General features: G+C 42.4%; 1 protein-coding gene across 1 annotated transcript in view; it reads left to right on the forward strand.

The window, feature by feature from the left end:
- mmp2.S (matrix metallopeptidase 2 S homeolog) overlaps positions 1-20,065 on the forward strand; it is a 75,775-nt gene that overhangs the window by 16,513 nt on the left and 39,197 nt on the right. Inside the window, 2 exon segments of the mRNA NM_001087228.2 lie at positions 5,766-5,939; positions 8,051-8,224. Of these exon segments, the coding sequence (NP_001080697.1) occupies positions 5,766-5,939; positions 8,051-8,224 (348 nt within the window).

Genomic DNA, 20,065 nt, shown 5'->3' on the forward strand with positions numbered 1-20,065 from the left:
AATAAGTGTTTCTACTGCAAACTGCCAAACTGCAAAGCAATGCTGAAAATAACGGTTTTTATCAAATTTCTGAAAATCGTCACAAAGCTTGAATTTTACCCCATTATATGCCCCACATTTCGTAACGTATCAGCATAAAACATCCTAAATATGAACGCCAGGGGTCTACTGAACACTTTGATGCCCAATATGCATAGATATACCAAACTATGTGGCGCACAGAGACCCCCAAATGACAATAGTGTATATACATTTTCACGGCTGACGCGCTGGCTGCTGCAATATGAGCACCTGGTGTGTGTATTATGCGACATTAGACCCCCCTAACAGTACAGAGACCCCAGAAAACCATATATTTTCAGAAAGTACACATTCTGAAGAATCCAATATGGGTAAATAAGTGTTTCTACTGCAAACTGCCAAACTGCAAAGCAATGCTGAACATAACGGTTTTTATCAAATTTCTGAAAATCGTCACAAAGCTTGAATTTTACCCCATTATATGCCCCACATTTCTTAACGTATCAGCATAAAACATCCTAAATATGAACGCCAGGGGTCTACTGAACACTTTGATGCCCAGTATGCATAGATATACCAAACTATGTGGTGTACAGAGACCCCCAAATGACAATAGTGTATATACATTTTCACGGCTGACGCGCTGGCTGCTGCAATATGAGCACCTGGTGTGTGTATTATGCGACATTAGACCCCCCTAACAGTACAGAGACCCCAGAAAACCATATATTTTCAGAAAGTACACATTCTGACGAATCCAATATGGGTAAATAAGTGTTTCTACTGCAAACTGCCAAACTGCAAAGCAATGCTGAAAATAACGGTTTTTATCAAATTTCTGAAAATCGTCACAAAGCTTGAATTTTACCCCATTATATGCCCCACATTTCTTAACGTATCAGCATAAAACATCCTAAATATGAACGCCAGGGGTCTACTGAACACTTTGATGCCCAGTATGCATAGATATACCAAACTATGTGGTGTACAGAGACCCCCAAATGACAATAGTGTATATACATTTTCACGGCTGACGCGCTGGCTGCTGCAATATGAGCACCTGGTGTGTGTATTATGCGACATTAGACCCCCCTAACAGTACAGAGACCCCAGAAAACCATATATTTTCAGAAAGTACACATTCTGACGAATCCAATATGGGTAAATAAGTGTTTCTACTGCAAACTGCCAAACTGCAAAGCAATGCTGAACATAACGGTTTTTATCAAATTTCTGAAAATCGTCACAAAGCTTGAATTTTACCCCATTATATGCCCCACATTTCGTAACGTATCAGCATAAAACATCCTAAATATGAACGCCAGGGGTCTACTGAACACTTTGATGCCCAATATGCATAGATATACCAAACTATGTGGCGCACAGAGACCCCCAAATGGATATAAAGTAGATAAAATTTACAAGGCAAAACAAAATAAGGCAGTAAAGAGTGAAATGCAAAAAAATCCAATAAAACCACAAAAATCAATGTTTTTTTTCCAGACTAGTGTTATCGGCCGTCAGAATCACAGTTTGAATATTTTAGCTGGGCCAAACAGGTTATACGGCTAGAAACAAGTGAACACAACATACGCAGAGCTGAAAATGCAATAAAATGGCTAAAAATTCAATAAAATGGCTAAAAATGCACCAAAATACCCAAAATTGCAATATAATCACCGAAATAACATAAAAAAGATATTGCACAGTACGGTTAGCGAATACGCTATTCGTAATGGCAATAAAACATTTTTTTCAGCCAAAAAAAGAGACGATGCGATAAGAAAAAAAAAAAAAAGCCACAATGCCATGTATGTGCGTGTGCGTGTGTACAAATGGTAAATTACATGTTATGTGTGCGTGTGTGCGTGTGCACATGTGTGTAAGTGCAGTGAGTGTAAGTGACCCCCCCAATCCCCAAAAATGTATGTGTAAGTGTGTGTAAGTGTGAATCTAAGTGTGTATTACTGTAATAAGTGTGTGTTGGTGTGTTTGTGTGTGTAATTGTTGCACTAACCTGAAAAAATCGCTGGAGACTGTTGCAGGCGATCAGGAAGACTCCCTGGAAGACATCTGCCTCGTGGTTCCTGTCTGTGTGCTGTGGGGGCGGAGATCGTCGATCCGGTGCAGGCTGCAGCAGCAGGACACGTAAGTAACACGTGCCTGCTGCTGTTTTTGGGCCCCTGGGCGATCGCGCCCCAGGGGCCACTCGATCCCCTGCTCTGCTCGTTGCCTAGGGGCAGGGGATCGAGCAGGAACGGAGCGAGCGGCTCTAACAGCCGCTCCTCCGCTTCTGAACCCGGAAGTGCTGCAGAACGTAGAATCTACGTTCTGTGGCATTTCAAGTACCTTTGCCACAGAACGTAGATTCTACGATCTGTGGCATTTAAAGGGTTAATGAACTTTGAGTAACTTGTTAGTGTAGAAGCTTTCCTGATTTAGGGTGGTAGAGTATTGCAAAGGCAAGGTGCAATTGGGACATAAAGAGTTTTATGCAGTTCTTGAGGTGAACTGTCTTTATGGTCTGGGAGGATATGTATGAGGAGATGAGCACATATATAAAGAGAGGTTTAGAGAGAGATTTATTAAGTGAAAAAAACACAAAAACTCTAAGGCAAAACTTTGCCAAGTAAAATCTGTCAAGGTGCTATGGAAGTCAGTGGGAGCTGCACTGATCCTATTGGATCACTATAAATCAATTAGGACTTGTTAAGGTTTTTGGAATTTTTTTGTAAGGAAAATACCTGGTGGTCTAGGGGGAATACCGGGATGCCTGCCACGTGGGGATGCCCGCAGTGACACATGTGCGTGACGTCATTGCGGTTGGAGACAAATTCGAATATTTAAAGGTGCCATGTACCTTTTTGCATTGCCCAACGTAAAGGTCTATTCGTTAGTTCCTGGGTGCTATTCAGAGTGTTCCTAATCTGTTCTTGACCTTGCCTGTCCCTGACTCTGCGACCGGGACCTTGGGGATTGTTCTGGGTTTGGGATACCAATCGTAAAAGTATGTTGGGCCGACATGGATGATGAAGGTGCTAAAGCTTCCTCTGCCACCGCCGAAGCCATTCTTGCAAGTTTACTTCAGCATCTCGGAGAGCAAGAGTCCAAGCAGGACCAAATAGTTCGGCATGACGGGATACCATTCAACAGCAATCCGTTGCTTCCATGTCTACACCAGCCCCGTCAGGAAGGCTTCCACCTGCATCACCTGTTAACACCATGGTGGAGCCCAAACTTAAGTTCCCTGAAAGGTCCTGCCGATGCTGCCATATGTAACCTTTGGCAAGACAATCAGTGAGTCAGGGATTATTATACGGAGTTCCACCGTTGGGTGGTAGAGATGGGCTGGAATGATACTGCTTTAAGGAGTCAGTTCAGGGTGGGTTTGGCCATGGCTATCAAGGATAGCCTTGTTAACTTTCCCCTTCAGGCTTCACTTGAGTCCCTCATGTATCTGATGATCCAGATAGATAGGAGACATAGAAAGAGACTTCAAGAAGAGTCCCTTCCAGCTGCTCCGTTAACTCCTTCCCCTGGGTCTGCACCCAGACCACTTCTCCCTGTCCAGGAGCCCCTTGTGTAACCCATGCAATTGAGTTCTACCCACTTGTCTTTGGAGGAGAAGGGTCGTATACGGGCAAATGGGTTATGCCTTTACTGTGGGGATAGGAGGCGCCTGTCCTAAGAGACAACTATAATTCCGGTTGTTTTAAATTGGAATAAGGATCACATACAGTGTCCTACCATTCTCATTTCTGGGCTAGCTAGGACATTTTTAGATATAAACTTTGTTCATAGGCATGGTATACCTGTTAAACCCCTTATCCTTATACTGGCCATTGATGGTAGTCCCAAGGCAATGGGTTGGTGTCTTCCCAGTCCGAAAGGCTCATGTCTGCTGGGAGTCACTCTGAGGAGATGTCCTTTTACATCATCAATTGCCCTCAAACCCCTGTGATTCTGGGTCTCCCCTGGTTACTTGGACACAACCTCCAAATTGATTGGGTCACAGGAAAGCTCCTCCATTGGGGTACAGGTTATGAGCCTTTATGTTTACGAATTCCTCATGTGCTGGCTGCAACCTCATTAGTGGCTACCTTCAGTATAATCATCGTTTTCTGGTGTCTTCTCGAAAAAGGCTGCCAAAACCTTGCTCCTGCATAGACCCTATGACTATGCCAAGTTATAAAAAACTTTTCTAATATTTACAAGTTTCATGGAGCTCCATTGAATATTGTCTCTGTTCAGTTCGTATCAAAGTTTTGTCGTGCCTTTTGCTCAGTTATGGGCACTGATTTGTCTTTTTCTTCAGCATACCATCCACAGACAAATGGCCAGACCAAAATAACAAATCAGTGCTTGGAACAATATCTTTGTTGTGTTATGTCTCTAGTAGTCAGTCACTCTGGGCAGATTGTCTACCGTGGGGCTGAGTTCGCATTTAACAATGCTACTCATTCGTTCACATTTAACAATGCTACTCATTCGTTCACTGGAGAATCTCCATTTTTTACTGTGTTTGGTTATAATCCTAGAGCCTTTTCATTCTCAGGTCAGTCCTTAGACGTGCCTGCTGTAAATTCTTTGGTGGACAATCTCTCTAAGATTCGGAAAAGGGTTCAAAAGCCTTTGTCCTCTGCAGTAAAAGATGGTTTCTGCCAAGCATCATAAGGTGTCTCCTGAGTATCAGGTCGATGACAAGGTTTGGTTATCATCAAAAAATATTTATTTGAAATTCCCTTCTGCCGAGCTAGGCCCAAAATTCATTGGTCCATTTTCTGTGTCTTAAATCATCAATCCTTGTACTGTCCATCTAGAACTTCTTCATGAGCTTAAAATTTCTGATTATTATCATGTTTCTTTGTTAAAGCCGGCAGTAAAGTACAGTTGTACATCAGTCTCCTCCTCCTCCAGTTTCTTTTGAAGGTCAGCCTAAGTATTTGGTGCAAAGCTTGGTAGATTCTTGTCTTTCTAGGGGTAAGCTGCAGTACTTGGTGCATTGGAAGGGCTAAAAAATACCTGGTGGTCTAGGGGCTTTGACGCAGCGCCTGTGCGTGACGTCATTGTGGTTGCCATGAAATTAGAATATTTTAAAGTCACCATGTACCTTTCTGCATTGCCCAAAGAATATGTCTTTTCATTAGTTCCTGGGTGCTATTCTGAGTGTTCCTGATTGGTTCTTGACACTGCCCGTGTATTGACTACTTTCTTGGATCCTGTTTTGTACTTCAAATCTGGTATGTTTGAACTCGGCCTGTGACCTCAAATATCCGCTCATCTGTACTGTACTGCTGCTCCCATCCTGGCCGGTCCTACGCTTCTTGTTCTCCATTGTTCTCCATTTCAGTACTACGTTTGGTTCCCTTGCCTGCCCAGAACTTTATCCTTGGTCCTCTCACGATAAGACCTGGCGGCACCCGAAGCGAAAGGTGGTTGTAATCAGCGGAAGACTGAGCTGCAACTGGGACCTTGATGATTGTTCTGGGTTTGGGATACCAATTGTAACTTTTTCTTAGCTAGAAATTGAAAAATGTGGATTATGCATTTAATTCATGAGCACTATTACTCTCAGCCTTTTCAAATATATTTGGTTATATTTATTATATAGTATTATATTATTGTATCAGCGTGTCTGGTTTACATGCTATGTAATAATGCACAGTTCAGTTATACAATGTGTAGTTTTCATATACTGCTTTGCTGTTTATTATTATATAAATATATTTTGTTTTCATTTTCAGTTGTGAAAGTAAAGTATGGTAATGCAGATGGAGAGTTCTGCAACTTTCCTTTCCTTTTTAATGATAAGGAATACAACAGTTGCACTGATTCTGGTCGCTCAGATGGCTTCCTTTGGTGCTCCACTACATATGATTTTGACAAGGATGGGAAATATGGCTTTTGTCCACATGAGTGTAAGTACTACTTAACTGTACTCTTTGCAAAGAAGGAACGTATTTACCATAGAGTAATATACAGTAAAAAAGGAAACCACACTCACAGGACTTAGGTGAAAAACACATACGGTGCAAAATGGCACCAAACCCCATCATGATGTCATCATCAGAGTGTATACACATAGAAAAAACTGATGTGGTGCTGACCAAGTGTGGTCGTGATTAGGTCTTGTCATGTGACCAAGTGTTTCGTAGAATTAACATATACAGTATTGTCATATTGTTATACACCAAGCAAGTACCAAGTGAAAGACATAAGTGAAAACGTAAAACAGGGTTTAAAAACATTTCTGCCAAGAACATCGATGCTAGTTACCCTTGTAGAACACTCAACATATAAACTCTAACCCAGAGGAGTGGTAGTGTTCAATTGATACAATAGCACCCAAACTGCAGAACACGTAACCAGTGACAGTAGCCGGTGTTATCCCGTGTTATTGCTGCAGTAGCGGTCAGCCCCTTTTCCACCGCAGGCTTCCCTAAGTTTGGTAGAAATAGCATAAATGCAGGTTATACACTGAGGCCTATTTATCAAAATTTGATTTTGTGAGGTTTAGAGCTTTTTCTACTTCAAATAAACTCACAATTTAAAAAACTTGAATGTATACTTATTTATGACAAATCTGAAAGTAAAAACTTGTATTAGTGACTTTACAAACTTGAATACTCAAATTTAAAAAACATCTTCAATCTTGCCTAGAACAACCCCCATTGTATGAAGATCCAAATTACAGAAAGATCTGTTATCTGGAAAACCCCAGGTCCCAAGCATTCTTAATAACAGGTTCCATACCTGTACCAGATATTCAAGTTTTTTTAAAATATAATAAAAAGTTTCATTTTTTGGAATCGTGGCAAAAATATTCACATTTTAACCTTAATAAATTACCCCATTAGGGCAAATTTACTAAAGAGTGAAGTGGCTAGCAACTTTTCGCCAGCGTTGCCACCCGCAGAGACAACGGCAATTTACTAATGGGTGCAGGCACCAATTCACTAGCGAAAGAGACTGGCGCTAGTGGTCATTCACACTCTATTGACAGGTGACTTTTCGCTTAGGTGAACGAACGCTACTCCGCAAGTTCACTAAAATGCGGGATTTACTAATCATTACCTCTTTTGCCAGAGTTGCCTAACTTAACCTACGAAAACTGGGAAAACTTATTGACTCGAGTATAAGCCTAGACACAACTACAGCTCTGTCTCCCAGCAGCGCACATTGCGCCAAAGCGACCACCCCAGCGATCAACCAGACTTCTTTGCAAAGTTGATGGTGACAGAGAATTGCCAAACGGATTACTATGTGCATTGTCCCACTGTCCCACTACCATGTGCAGAGGGTGCTGTGTGATATTGCCATCACTGTTAATCTTTCATATAACCAACAGAGGGCGCTGTGTGATATTTCAGTCACTGTTAATCTTTCATATAACCAACAGAGGGCGCTGTGCGATATTGCAGTCACTGTTAATGTTTCATATAACCAACAGAGGGTGCTGTGTGATATTGCAGTCTCTCCCCAAGCCTCTGTTGGTATAGGAATGATTAGCAGTGACTGCAATCTCAGCTAGCGCCCGTTGACTCGAGTATAAGCTGAGGTAGACTTTTTCAGCACATTTTGGATGCTGAAAAACTCGGCTTATACTCAAGTATATCAGGTACTTTCACAACTGGTGAGCTTTAGTGATGTATCAATGGGTGAAAAGTTATAGAGTTCACCATGTTTAAATACACTTCTAAAATCCCATAGGAATAGCAATGAAAGTGGCTGAGATTCTACAGTGACAATAAATTTCACTCTTTGATAAATCTGCCTTTTAGAGAGTGATAGTCAAAATATTGATTTTGTTTTTAATAATCTGTGTTTCAACTGTTTATACAAAAATGTAATAGCTATTCTCATGGCCTCTATCCCTAAACAGCTTCACAAGCTGAACACCCTAAAGGCCAGCCATTTTTCCCTCAAAATATTAACTTGTTCCTTTTGAAAAACTGTCAAAACATTTGTTTCTAAAACAAGTCACTTTTTTTAACTTGCCTTGTGCCATGTATTTCTCTCTCTACTACAGTGCTATTTACCTTAACTGGTAACGCAGAAGGGAAGCCCTGCAAATTTCCTTTTAAGTTTCAAGGCAACACATACAACAGCTGCACCACTGAAGGGCGAACAGATGGCTACAGGTGGTGTGCTACCACAGAAGACTATGACAAGGATAAGATGTACGGCTTCTGTCCGGAAACAGGTATATTGCAATATTTTATGTAATTCAAGGAGTAACCAAATTTCCATTGTGAGAAAAATGTTCAAGTGACCTGTGACCTACCAGCTGGATGTAAAAAAGGTTAAAGATATATACATATGGAGCTTGTATTATACAGTGGTAATATGAACTACTCTACCTTACCGCTGCAGTCTGAGTTACATGTATATGACCCCTAGATATGTATTTTCTTCTTCAGTGTGGCGTCACCTTGTAAATTGGCCCTTACTTTTACCTTACAAAACGATCCCTCTTTTAGTGGTCCTCACCTGGCCTGTCCAACATTTTTTTAATCTTTCCTAATGGAATGCATAATCATCTATACTGTGAAACTCATCTGGTAAGACTTAGGTTGACAGGGTTGGACTTGGCTGACAGAGCCAGGGGCACTTCTGGGGTCTTTGCCACCTGAGGTGGCCTTTCAGGTGCCACCCTCTTGCACTGGGCACTTACCTTTCTATGCTTTGGAGCAGGTTGAGGGGGGACTGCATCACTGTTGGGCTCTCTGCACTAGAAGAGCCAAAATTCTGATTTAAAAACTTGAAATTTTAGCTCTTTAAGTTACCAGGATTTTTGCGAGAATTTTTTTGGACGAATTTTCTCGGGCGTTTCCTGAATTTATTCGCTGGCGGCAAATCGCGCAAATTTGCCGCAAATTCGCGCCTGGCGAATAAATTCGCCCATCACTAATCCCTGGTAATCTTCAGGCTGCTGCCTCCTCATGGCAGCAGTGGTGCCTGCCCAGTTCTGAGGACCCCCTGCAATCATTTTGTTGAGTTTGCAGGAGGCAGGAGGTACGAATGTGGGGGAGTTTGCAATGGAGGCGGGGGAGTTTGCAATGGGAGTGAACTCCCCCATGACTTACCACTACCATCTTCTAGTGTACTCCCGGTATGGGGAACTAATAAAGTATGTCTCTATGCTACTATGAAGGCGCACATTGCAGAGAAGTCCTCTGCTATCTCTTGAGGTAATTCCACTCAACTTCCTGTACGCTATTCTCCCTAATGCTACATAACACTTACAACTTTGTGCCCAGATTAACCCTTTCCAAACTGACTAACTAGCATAGTGAGATACTTAAATCTACCCTCTAACAGGGAGACAAGCTACATTTCCTCCCCTTATAGTCGCCCTCATTAGCAGGGAGATATTTTCACTAACTTTTTTCATATATCACCTTATGTGGAGGCTAAGACTGTCACCAACCAAATGGCTAATGCTGAGGCAGGGGAATGATTCCTTTAAAGAAACTAAAACCCCCAATAAAACTGAGTGCAAGAGAGCCAGGCACTACCCAAGAAAATCAAGCCTTCAGAGGCTGTACATCCTCAGGCAAACTCTCCTCCTAAAGTTATACCTGACTGGCTTAAGGAGCTCCAAGCATCATTTTTAGTGATGATCTTTTCCATTGAAAAGCTTGTGACAGCAGCAATGCAAAAGCAACAACCTAAAAACATTACTTCAGCCATACATTCTTAATAGTCCAAATTCGAATATTACAGCTAATGATGCATGGTTCATGCATGAGGAAATTCAAAAGAGACTAGAACATGTTAAGATAAACAAAGTCCGGGACTGGATGGTATTCATCCCAGGGTACTAAGTGAGCTTAGCTCTATGATTACTAAACCTCTTTACTTACTTTTTCAGGATTCATTGAGATCTGCCATTGTGCAGAAAAACTGGTGAATTGCTAATGTGATGATGCTATTCAAAAAGGGATTGCATTCTCAGCCTCAGGCCAGTTGGTCTGATGTCAGTTGTAGAAAAGCTTTTAGAAGGGGTATTAAGGGATAAGATACTTGACTTCATTGCAAATAATAATATTGCGAGTTTGTGCAAGCATGTTTTTATGCAATTGCTATTATGCTATTTTATGTTTATATTATATTTTTAAGGTGAGCACAGACCTTGATTCTGGGATGGCAGTGAATACAATCTACTTAGACTTTGCTAAACATTTGATACAGTGCCACACTGAAGGTTACTGGTTAAATAAAGGAATGTTGGCCTGGAACATAATATTTGTACCTGGATAGAGAATTGGCTAAAAGATAGATAACAAAGAGTTGTTGTAAATGGAACATTTTCTAAATGGACCTGTGTTGTTAGTGGAGTACCGCAGGGCTCTGTACTTGGTCCTTTTCTTTTCAACTTGTTTATTAATGACATGGAGGTGGGAATTGAAAGTACTGTTTCTATTTTAGCTGAAGATACTAAATTGTGCAGAACTATAGATTCCATGCAGAATGCTGTAGCTTTTCAGCGTGATTTTACTAAATTGGGAAACTGGGGGCAGCAAACTGGAAAATGAGGTTCGGTTTTGATAAATGTAAGGATATGCACGTTGGCAAAACTAATTTAAATGCAAGTTATACACTTAGAGGCACACTTATCAAGTATCGAATTTCGAATTCATGTGAGTTTTTTTAAAACTCCCAGAAACTTGAAATTCGTAAGTTAATCAGCGACTTGAAGGGGAACCACATGGGACATAACCGTTCAGTGAGTTAGCAATTGATCCTTAGCATTCAGATCAGATTCAAAAACAATGGTTATGACCAATGTGCTCCCCCCCTCAAGTCACTGACTGGTTACGCTTGGTCACCAGGATAACCAGTCAGTGGAAAACCAGAGAGCTAAAAAAAGCAGGAAGTAGTGTTCTGTTATGTTAGACATCCAGTCACTCCAGCCTTTATACGGTACATTGCATTTTTGACTAATTAACTATATTAGTAATTTTTTTTTATTTTGCATAGCCTATCCATTAACCCAGTTTTTAATTTGTGCTTTTAAAAATACAGTATGTGCTTTTAAGGCTTTTAAATTAGCTGGGACAGTTGAACCATTTAGAAAATGTATTGGGCATGCACACTCAGAAGAAATTTCTTGCAGACAACAGGAGGTATGAAAAAAATATCTTTTGATTTCAAATTGTAAAACATTCATCAAAAAATGGCCGTTCAGTGTAATACATGTACAACAGTATAAGCAAAGATATACATACCACCTAGCAATATATTTCAAGGAAAAAAAGGGAGAATTGTTTCATACTTACCGTAATTCTCCTTTCCTGGTCACTCTCCATATCAGCAATACACCCGGGAGGCCCCTCCCATTCCTGCCCCTAGCTCAGATAGTCCCTCCCTCTCTAGACTTTAAAGGCACCCCAGACACTCACCTCTTTGTCAAATACCAAGTTTACAATTTAAGGGTGGGAAATGCTGATATGGAGAGTGACCAGGAAAGGAGAATTACGGTAAGTATGAAACAATTCTCCCTTTTCCTGGTCACTCCATATCAGCAATACACCTGGATTTACCAAGCCATAATAAGAAGGGTGGGAAGAACAACTCCAAACTCCAATACTGCAAAAAGATCTTTTATTTTAAGAGACAAATGCAAGCTGAGTTCCTGCTGCAAAGGCATGATTGCTAGATATCGAGACATCAAGTGAGTAATGCCTAATGAAGGTCTTTGCTGACGACCAAGAGGCCACCTCGCAGATTTGAGAAGTTGGAACTTCCGCCAATGCTGCCCAGGATGCAGCAATCGCCCTAGACGAATGAGCCTTTAAACCTTCCGGAGCTAGCTTGCCTTGAGACTCATATGCTTTTGATATACAGAGACATATCCATCTGCTGATTGTTGTCGTAGAAGCAACCTGCCGGAATAATGAACAACCTCTCGGAAATCCTAAATGTTCTCGTTATTTCCAAATAACGAACCAGACATCGAACTGGATCAATCTTAAGCATGTCTTCAGACTCTGCATCCTCTGACCTGAATTTGGGAAGAATGACTTCTTTCTTTAAATGAAAAGATGACACCACCTTTGGTAGAAAGGCTTTATCTGGTTTTAGAATAACTTTGTCATGTAAGAAGATAATATGTCCTGGACTACAGGAGAGCGCCTGTAATTCCCCCACTCTGGATGCGGAAGCTATCGCCACCAGAAAAAGAGTCTTGAGCGTCAGATACCTTGGTGATAAAGAATCCAGTGGCTCAAAAGATTCCGAGGCTAAGGCCTTAAGGACTAAAGGAAGACTCCAAACTACTGAAGCTGACCTCCGTGGTGGTCGTAACTTGAGGGCAGCCGTAAAAAATCTTTTAACCATAGGCTCCTCTGCCCATGCTCTATTAGATAGAGCTGATATAGCTGAAACATGGACCTTTAAGGTTCTATATTGAAGACCCTTCTCTAATCCTGCTTGTAAAAAACCAAGGATATGAGATATTGAAATCTCTACTGATTCCTCCTGTAACAGTTTCCATTCCATGAATCTCTCCCAAATTCTATAGTAAGTTGTAGAAGTCGAAGGCTTTCTTGATTTTAAGAGCGTCGAGATCACACTGTCTGAAAAACCCAAGGATTCCAATCTTTTGCGCTCAGTCTCCAAGCCTGGAGAGATAAGGCTCCTGGGTTTGGATGCAAGATAGGTCCCTGACTTAACAGGTCCTTCCTTCTGGGAAGGGGCCATGGTGGAGCCCTTGCTAATTTTAACAAAAGAGGGTACCACGGCCTGCGTGGCCATCTTGGAGCTATCAAGATTACTTCCGCTCTCTCCTGAATAATCTTCTGAAGAGTCTGAAGGATTAGTGGAAACGGAGGGAACACATACCCTAGCTGAAAGTTCCAGCTCTGCAGAAGAGCATCCGTTGCCTTCGCCTTGGGACAGACTCTCCTGGAGAAAAAGTCGGACACTGTGTGTTGTTGCTTGTTGCCATCAAATCTACTTCTGGGAGACCCCACTTTTCTCCCAGCCTCTGAAATACTTCCTGATGTAATGCCCACTTGTGAACCGACAGAATGTTCCGACTCAGGAAGTCCGCTCTTTGATTCTGCACTCCTGGGAGATAAGCTGCTGTTAAATGAGTCAAATTCCTCTCTGCCCATTCCACAATTGGTTGTACCTCGCATAGCAGAGATCGGCTCTTTGTTCCCCCCTGCCTTCTGACATAGGACACTGCTGAGGTGTTGTCTATCAGCATCTTGACTGCCGAACGAAAACAGAGCATTCTTTGCTGCCCTGATTTCCAGAATGTTGGATGGTACTCCTATCTGCTGTGAAGACCACAGACCCTGGATCCAATTCTCTTCCAGATGTGCTCCCCAACCCAACGTGGAAGCATCTGAGACTAGTATCCTCCATTGGGGTTGTGTTAAGGGAAGGCCTGTACAGAGATTCTTTATTGACATCCACCATCTGAGAGACTGTTTGAATGTTTGAGACATCCGAATCTGCTGGTTCCAATCTCCCCCTGCTTTGTCCCAATGATCCAGAAAGAACCACTGAGCTGGTCTCATGTGCCACCTGGCCCATTTTGTGACAGGGATGGTCGCCGCCATGGAGCCTATCAGAGACATTAACTCCTTGGCTGAGGCATGCTTCCGTTCCTTTAAGGCTGCTGCTGAACGAGCTAAGTCTTGTGCTCTCTGAAGTGGAAGCGACACTATTCCCTCTCTGGTGTTGAATATTGCTCCTAGGTACTGCAATGTCTGTGAGGGAACAAGCTGGCTCTTTTCCCAGTTTATTAACCAGCCATGGGCCTGTAGACACTCCAAAACTCTTTCCCGATGGAGAATAAGAGTCTCCTTGTTCCTTGCTGACATCAGAATATCGTCTAAATAATGCCATATGGAAATCCCTTCCAGTCTTAAGGCCGCTATCAGCGTTACCAAAACCTTGGAAAAAACTCTTGGAGCAGTTGAAAGACCGAAGGGAAGACACCGGAACTGGAAGTGCTTTCCTGCCAGAGCAAAGCGCAGAAACCGCTGATGGGCTTGTCTGACTGGAATATGAAGATAGGCATCCTGAAGATCTATAGACAGAAGCCAATCTTCCGGTAAAACCGTCTGAATGATGGAGAAGATGGACTCCATTTTGAATTTCTGATACTTCAGATGTTTGTTGACTTCCTGAAGATTCAGAATCGGTCTCCAACCCCCTGCACTCTTCTTTGCCAGGAACAAGATTGAATAAATGCCTTTTCTTAATTCCCCTTCTGGAACTGGCATTACTGCTCTGACTTCTAACAACCACTGCACATATTGATCCAAGACCACTCTTTTGGCCGGGTAAGGTGATATTATGAATCTGTCCCTTCCTGGAACCGAAGAAAATTCCAGGCGATATCCCCTTCTCAAGATATCCAGAACCCACTGGTCTGAGATGGTATTTTGCCAGACATGATCGAACTCCCCCAGCCTTGCTCCCACCCTTACTTCCTCCAACGGATAGTCAGGAAGGTTTCTTAGGATGTTGAGTCGGCCTGGACTTATATCCTCTAGGAAAGGAATATTGGCCCCGCTTCCAAGCAAAGGGCTTGAATGTCTCCCTATTCCCTCTAAAGGAATGGTGAGAGGAACTTGCCCCCGACGCCCCGCGAGGGCCACCGAATCGGAAAGGATGAAAATTAGATTTCTTTTTCTCCTGTGGCAAGAATTGGCTCTTTCCTCCTGAAGCCTTTGTTATGACCTCGTCCAGTTTCACTCCAAATAGACGAGAACCCTCAAAAGGAAGAGTACACAAACTCATCTTAGATGAGGTATCCGCGGACCATGACCTGAGCCATAGTGCTCGTCTTGCTGCCACAGAAATAGCCATCGAGCGGGCAGACAGTCTTGTCAAATCTACAGCACCCTCTGAAATGAAACCTGCTGCGATTTTCAGCTCTGCTAGACTTGCCGAAATCTCTTTAATGTCTGCCTTCTCATTCACCGCTTTGTCAATGGATTCAATCCAACAAGACATGGCTTTTGCTACAGACACTAAGGCAACCGCTGGCTTACAAGCTGCTCCCGCCACTATAAAGGCTTTTCTGAGATCCGATTCCACTCTTCTGTCCATCGGATCCTTTAAGGCAGAACAGTCGTCAATCGGTAGAGTAGTTTTCTTAGCCAAGTGAATAACTGCAGGGTCTACTGAAGGAGGTATGGACCAATCCCTCACTTCTGATTCCTTGAACGGATACAGTTTGGCGAATCTGGTACCTGGCGAAACAAAAGAGACCTTCTTAGCAGCCTTCTGCCATTCTGCCTTAATTAAATCTGTCACTTCCCCAAACAATGGAAATGTCTGTCGATTCTTGGAAGGAGTAGGCAACACCTTGGGGGTCTTAGCTGATTCCGCTTCCTCTTCTACTCCTAAGGTAAGCTTCAAGGCTTTAATAAGGGGAGAGACTAATGCAAAATCAAAAGATTCATGGACCATCTCAGATTCTTCCTCTGAATCTGTAAAGGTCATTACATTAGTATGCGACAATTCTTCCTCTTCTGATGAGTCATCATTATCTCTCCAAGCTTCTTGAGCAGACTCCTGACCTTCCACTGAGGTCTCTTGAACCCCTCCTGTGGGCTCAGAGGCTGACCTGCAGAGATCCCTCCAACAGGTGTCGCAAAATTTTTTGCCCAATAGGGGTGGTTTGAAGCATCCCACACATTCCTGAATAGGAGCTCCCTTAGTCTTGCGTTTTCTACTACGAGAATCTTCAGGCAAGCTAAGAACAAGGAAGAGAGAGAGAGAGAGATAAGATAAAAGATAAGATAAAAGGCTACCGAAACAAAACACTAAAGGAGGGACTTACCTAGCTTGAAAGGCAGAGGCACTTGAGGCTGAATGATCCATCACAATAATTCCAACTAACACCTCTAAAGAAAACATAAGAAAATCTAACTGACAACCCTTAACAAGCCAAGAACACAACAGTCCTGAACAACTAATGGCTTACCTGAAACACAGGCACTCGATTCCTAGCAGCAGTAGTGGAAAAATAGCCAGTGAAGCAACCAGCCGATTCCTTAAAACCACTGGGGGAAGCTAACTCCTCCCCCAAGATGGTCGCTACTGCTGCAAACAGCCTGGACGCGCCGCCATCTTGGAGGAGGCAGAGAAACAAGCTGCCAAGATGCCCCCCATACTGGCGTTACTCCTTTTCTGGCTACCACCCGTGTTGGCGGATAGCACAGAGACGACTCCGCCGAGGACAACCCTCACCTTTACCCCCTGGTACCTGGCGCGCCCTGCAGCCCTACCTCCGTGTAATTGAAGCCGACTGACGTCATAGCTGTGCGCACCTGCCGGCAGACGCGCTCCCCTGGGTCTGGCGCTCGCTTCTTTCTAAGCTGCCCAAGATGCTGCAGACGAGAAGGAACGGCAGGGGGAGATCGCAAGAGCTCTTACAGAGCTCTCACTAGACGGTAAGAGGCGAGGAAGGAAAGGCATTTCTCTGGAGGAGACGAAGCCCCCCCCCAGAACCCGAATTTGACAAGGACAGCTCAGGACACCAACCTACTTAAGGGCAATAACAGTTCCGGCCGCATACCAAGCGAACCTCACACAGCCCTAGGATCACTTGTGACAGGGGCAACTTTTCTAGCCACCCACCTGGCACGCCTCAGGGGATAATAGAAGGAGACTGCATAGTTCCCTATTAGTCTGACCTTCTTCAACTTTCTCTCTCCAGACCCTCACCAGGAACGGAGGAAGAGACCCCCCTCTAGCCTTAGTGTTCCTCTGAAAGGTTTAACACCGATAGAAGGAACTCAAACCAGCCCTCCTGCTACGGACAGAAACAGAAAAGAAAAAGACAAAGAGGTGAGTGTCTGGGGTGCCTTTAAAGTCTAGAGAGGGAGGGACTATCTGAGCTAGGGGCAGGAATGGGAGGGGCCTCCCGGGTGTATTGCTGATATGGAGTGACCAGGAAAAGGGAAACCACCACAAGAGACAGATACACTTGCCAGAGATGAGAATACCCCAATGTTTTTGGCACTTAGAATTCCCTTTGACAAAGGCTAAGTGCAGAAACGTTGGTGTATTCTCATCTCTGGCAAGTGTCTACACATCTCTGTCTACACAAATGAGGGACCAGCTAATACAGGTATCCTTAATACTTCCAATTCTAGTAATACAACTAATGATGCATGGTTCACCCAAGAGGAAATTCAAAAGTAAAGATAGTAAAGATATATAAAGGTCCAGGACCAGATGGTATTCATCCCAGGGTACTAAAACAAGCTTAGCTCTGTGATTTCCAAACCTCTTTTCTTTACTTTTTAATTTTAATTTTTCAGGGTCTATTGAGGTCTGGCAAGGTGCTGAAGTGAGTAAGAATCTTGACTCTAGGATGGCAGTGAATGTAATCTTCTTGAACTTTACTAAAGCTTTCGATGGAGTACGACACAGAAAGTTTATGGTTAAATTAAGGAATATTAGCCTTGAACATAATATTTGTATTTGGATAGAGAACTGCTTGAGTGGTGGTAAATGGAACATTTTCTACTTGGACCATTGTGGTAGTGGAGAACGGCAGGGCTCTGTACTTGGTCCTTTACTTTTCAACTTGTTTATTAATGACCTGGAGGTGGGCATTGAAAGTACTGTTTTTGCTGATGATACTAAATTGCGCAGAGCTATAAATTCCATGCAGGATGCTATCACTTTGAAGAGTAATTTGACTAGATTGGAAAACTTGGCTGCAAACTGGAAAATAAGGTTCTGTACTGGTAAATGCAAGGTTATGCACTTTGGTAGAAATCATATAAATGCTAGTTGTATACTAAATGGCAGTGTGTTAGGGTTTCCTTAACTGAGAAGGATCTAGGGCTTTTTGTAGATAACAAGTTGTCTAATTGTCATTCTGTGGCTACTAAAGCAAATAAAGTACTGTTTTGTATAAAAAAGGGCAGTAACTCAAGGGATGAAAAAATAAGTTTGCCTCTTTATAGGCATCTTGAATATGCAATGCAGTTTTGGGCTTGGCTTCTTAAGAAGGATATTAATGAGTTGGAGAAAGTGCAGAGAAGTGCAATTAAGCTGATGGCAGATTTAAATTATGAAGGTAGATTGGGGTTGTTCTCTCTGAAAAACAGTCACTTGTGAGGGGACATGATTATTCTTTATAAGTACATTAGAGGGCATTATAAACAGATAGCAGGATATATTTTTTCTATAAAATAGATCATCACACCAGAGGCCACTCTTTCAGATTAGAGGAAAATAACTTTCATTTGAAGCAACCTAGGAAGTTATTCACAGTGAGGAGAGTGAGGTTGTGGAATTCCCGGCAGAATGATGTTGTGATGTCTAATTTTTTAATGCCTTTAAGAGGGGCTTGGATGATTTATTAAACAACCATAATATCTAAGGCTAAAGTTATACTAAAATCAACAATTAATATAAATATTGGTATATATAGTTTATGTGAGGGGTCAGTATGTCAGATTGTGTGTATGTATGTGCGCTGGGTTTGATTTGGAGGGGTTGAACGTGATGGACTTTTTTCATCTCAACTTAACTATGTAACTATACAGAAAACGTACAAAAAAAATAATCATAATTGTGTCATTGCCCCAAAACAATCAATGTTTTTTCTCCAACCTATCTCTCGTCTCCAAGAAAGATGACTCCCTTCACCTCTTCCTAAATATGAAATGATTTATCAGTTAGTCTAAATGCCTACATCCTAAATACTATACAAAGTCCTACAGAAGCAAAAGTTACACAGTATAACAGTCATTGTAATCATGCCATATTGGCCCAGGAGAGCTTGGTTCTCAGACCTCCAACCATGTCAATGAGCCCTGGAGATTCTCTGTATGCCCAGATCTGCTTCTCCAAGGACACTACCTTTAACACAATCCTTAGATGCCATCCCTGACAGCGTGGCTTTTGAAAATGGGTTCTCATGCCGTAGTTTACACCATCCTACAAGCCAGGAAGAAATCCATCAACCATTCATACTACACAATATGGACACCCTTCCCTGGCATGCTCAGAGGCAAATAAATCATAAGTTCGTATCTACCCATTCCCTTTACGATTTCCTACAAAACAAAGGACAAAGGACTGGGGACAAGTTCTCCCAAGGTTCAGGTGTCAGCATGTCTGTCCTTCTTCAAAAACCACTGGCAGAACTACAGGTTATCAAAACCTTAAACAAACAAAAGGTAAAGTTGCGCTCAGCAATAATTTTCAAACCATTAAAGCAGACTTGTCACCTGCACATAAAATGCTCTATAATGAAAGCCATTTGCAAACCATTTAGAACCCATAACAATTCCATACCTTTTATAAATGTGTTTAAATATCTGCACTATCAATCAAATATTATCTGCCCCGCCTCTATACCTGAGGCATAGAGACGGGACAGTCAATTACTTTCACTTTACATACAGCAATTTCTAGGTATTACAGCACTCCTTACATTCCTCTCAGAGTAACACACAATTAAGATGCCGTAATTTCCAATGGTGTTCCATCACCGGCAACCGCTATAGTAAGTTCAAGTGCATAATAGGAGAATCACAGGCTGGGAGCAGAAATCTGCTATTAGGTGTTTATTGTGCATCCACACAACATGTTTCAGGCAGCAAGGGCCCTTTCTCAAATTGTGTGGATGCACAATAAACACCTAATAGCAGTTATTCTGCTCTCAGTCTGTGATTCTCATATTATGCACTTCAACTCATGCTCTAAAATTATTTAGGGCACTGCACCTGGGCATTAGGTCCCCGATTCTGGTGCATACACAAGATTTACACAATTTATCTTAATAAGCGTGTCCACAAAATGGTTCCTGTCTGTTTGCTGTGACTGTGTAATTCCAAGACTGAAGGAATTATTTCCTGACTGAAGGAATTTATTTCTTTGGATGACAGGTCTCCTTTAAGTGGGAGTGCAATGAAGCTGTGAACATAACATTCATACAGACAAATACAAGAGGTCCTCTGCACGCAACCCATTTTCAATATATTAAGACATTGAGAAATTGTGTGCCTTAAGCTTCCAAAAAATGGCGGGGATGACTTTGATGTAGTTG

Source organism: Xenopus laevis, chromosome 4S, assembly GCF_017654675.1.
Source record: "Xenopus laevis strain J_2021 chromosome 4S, Xenopus_laevis_v10.1, whole genome shotgun sequence".
Classification (NCBI taxonomy): domain Eukaryota; kingdom Metazoa; phylum Chordata; class Amphibia; order Anura; family Pipidae; genus Xenopus; species Xenopus laevis.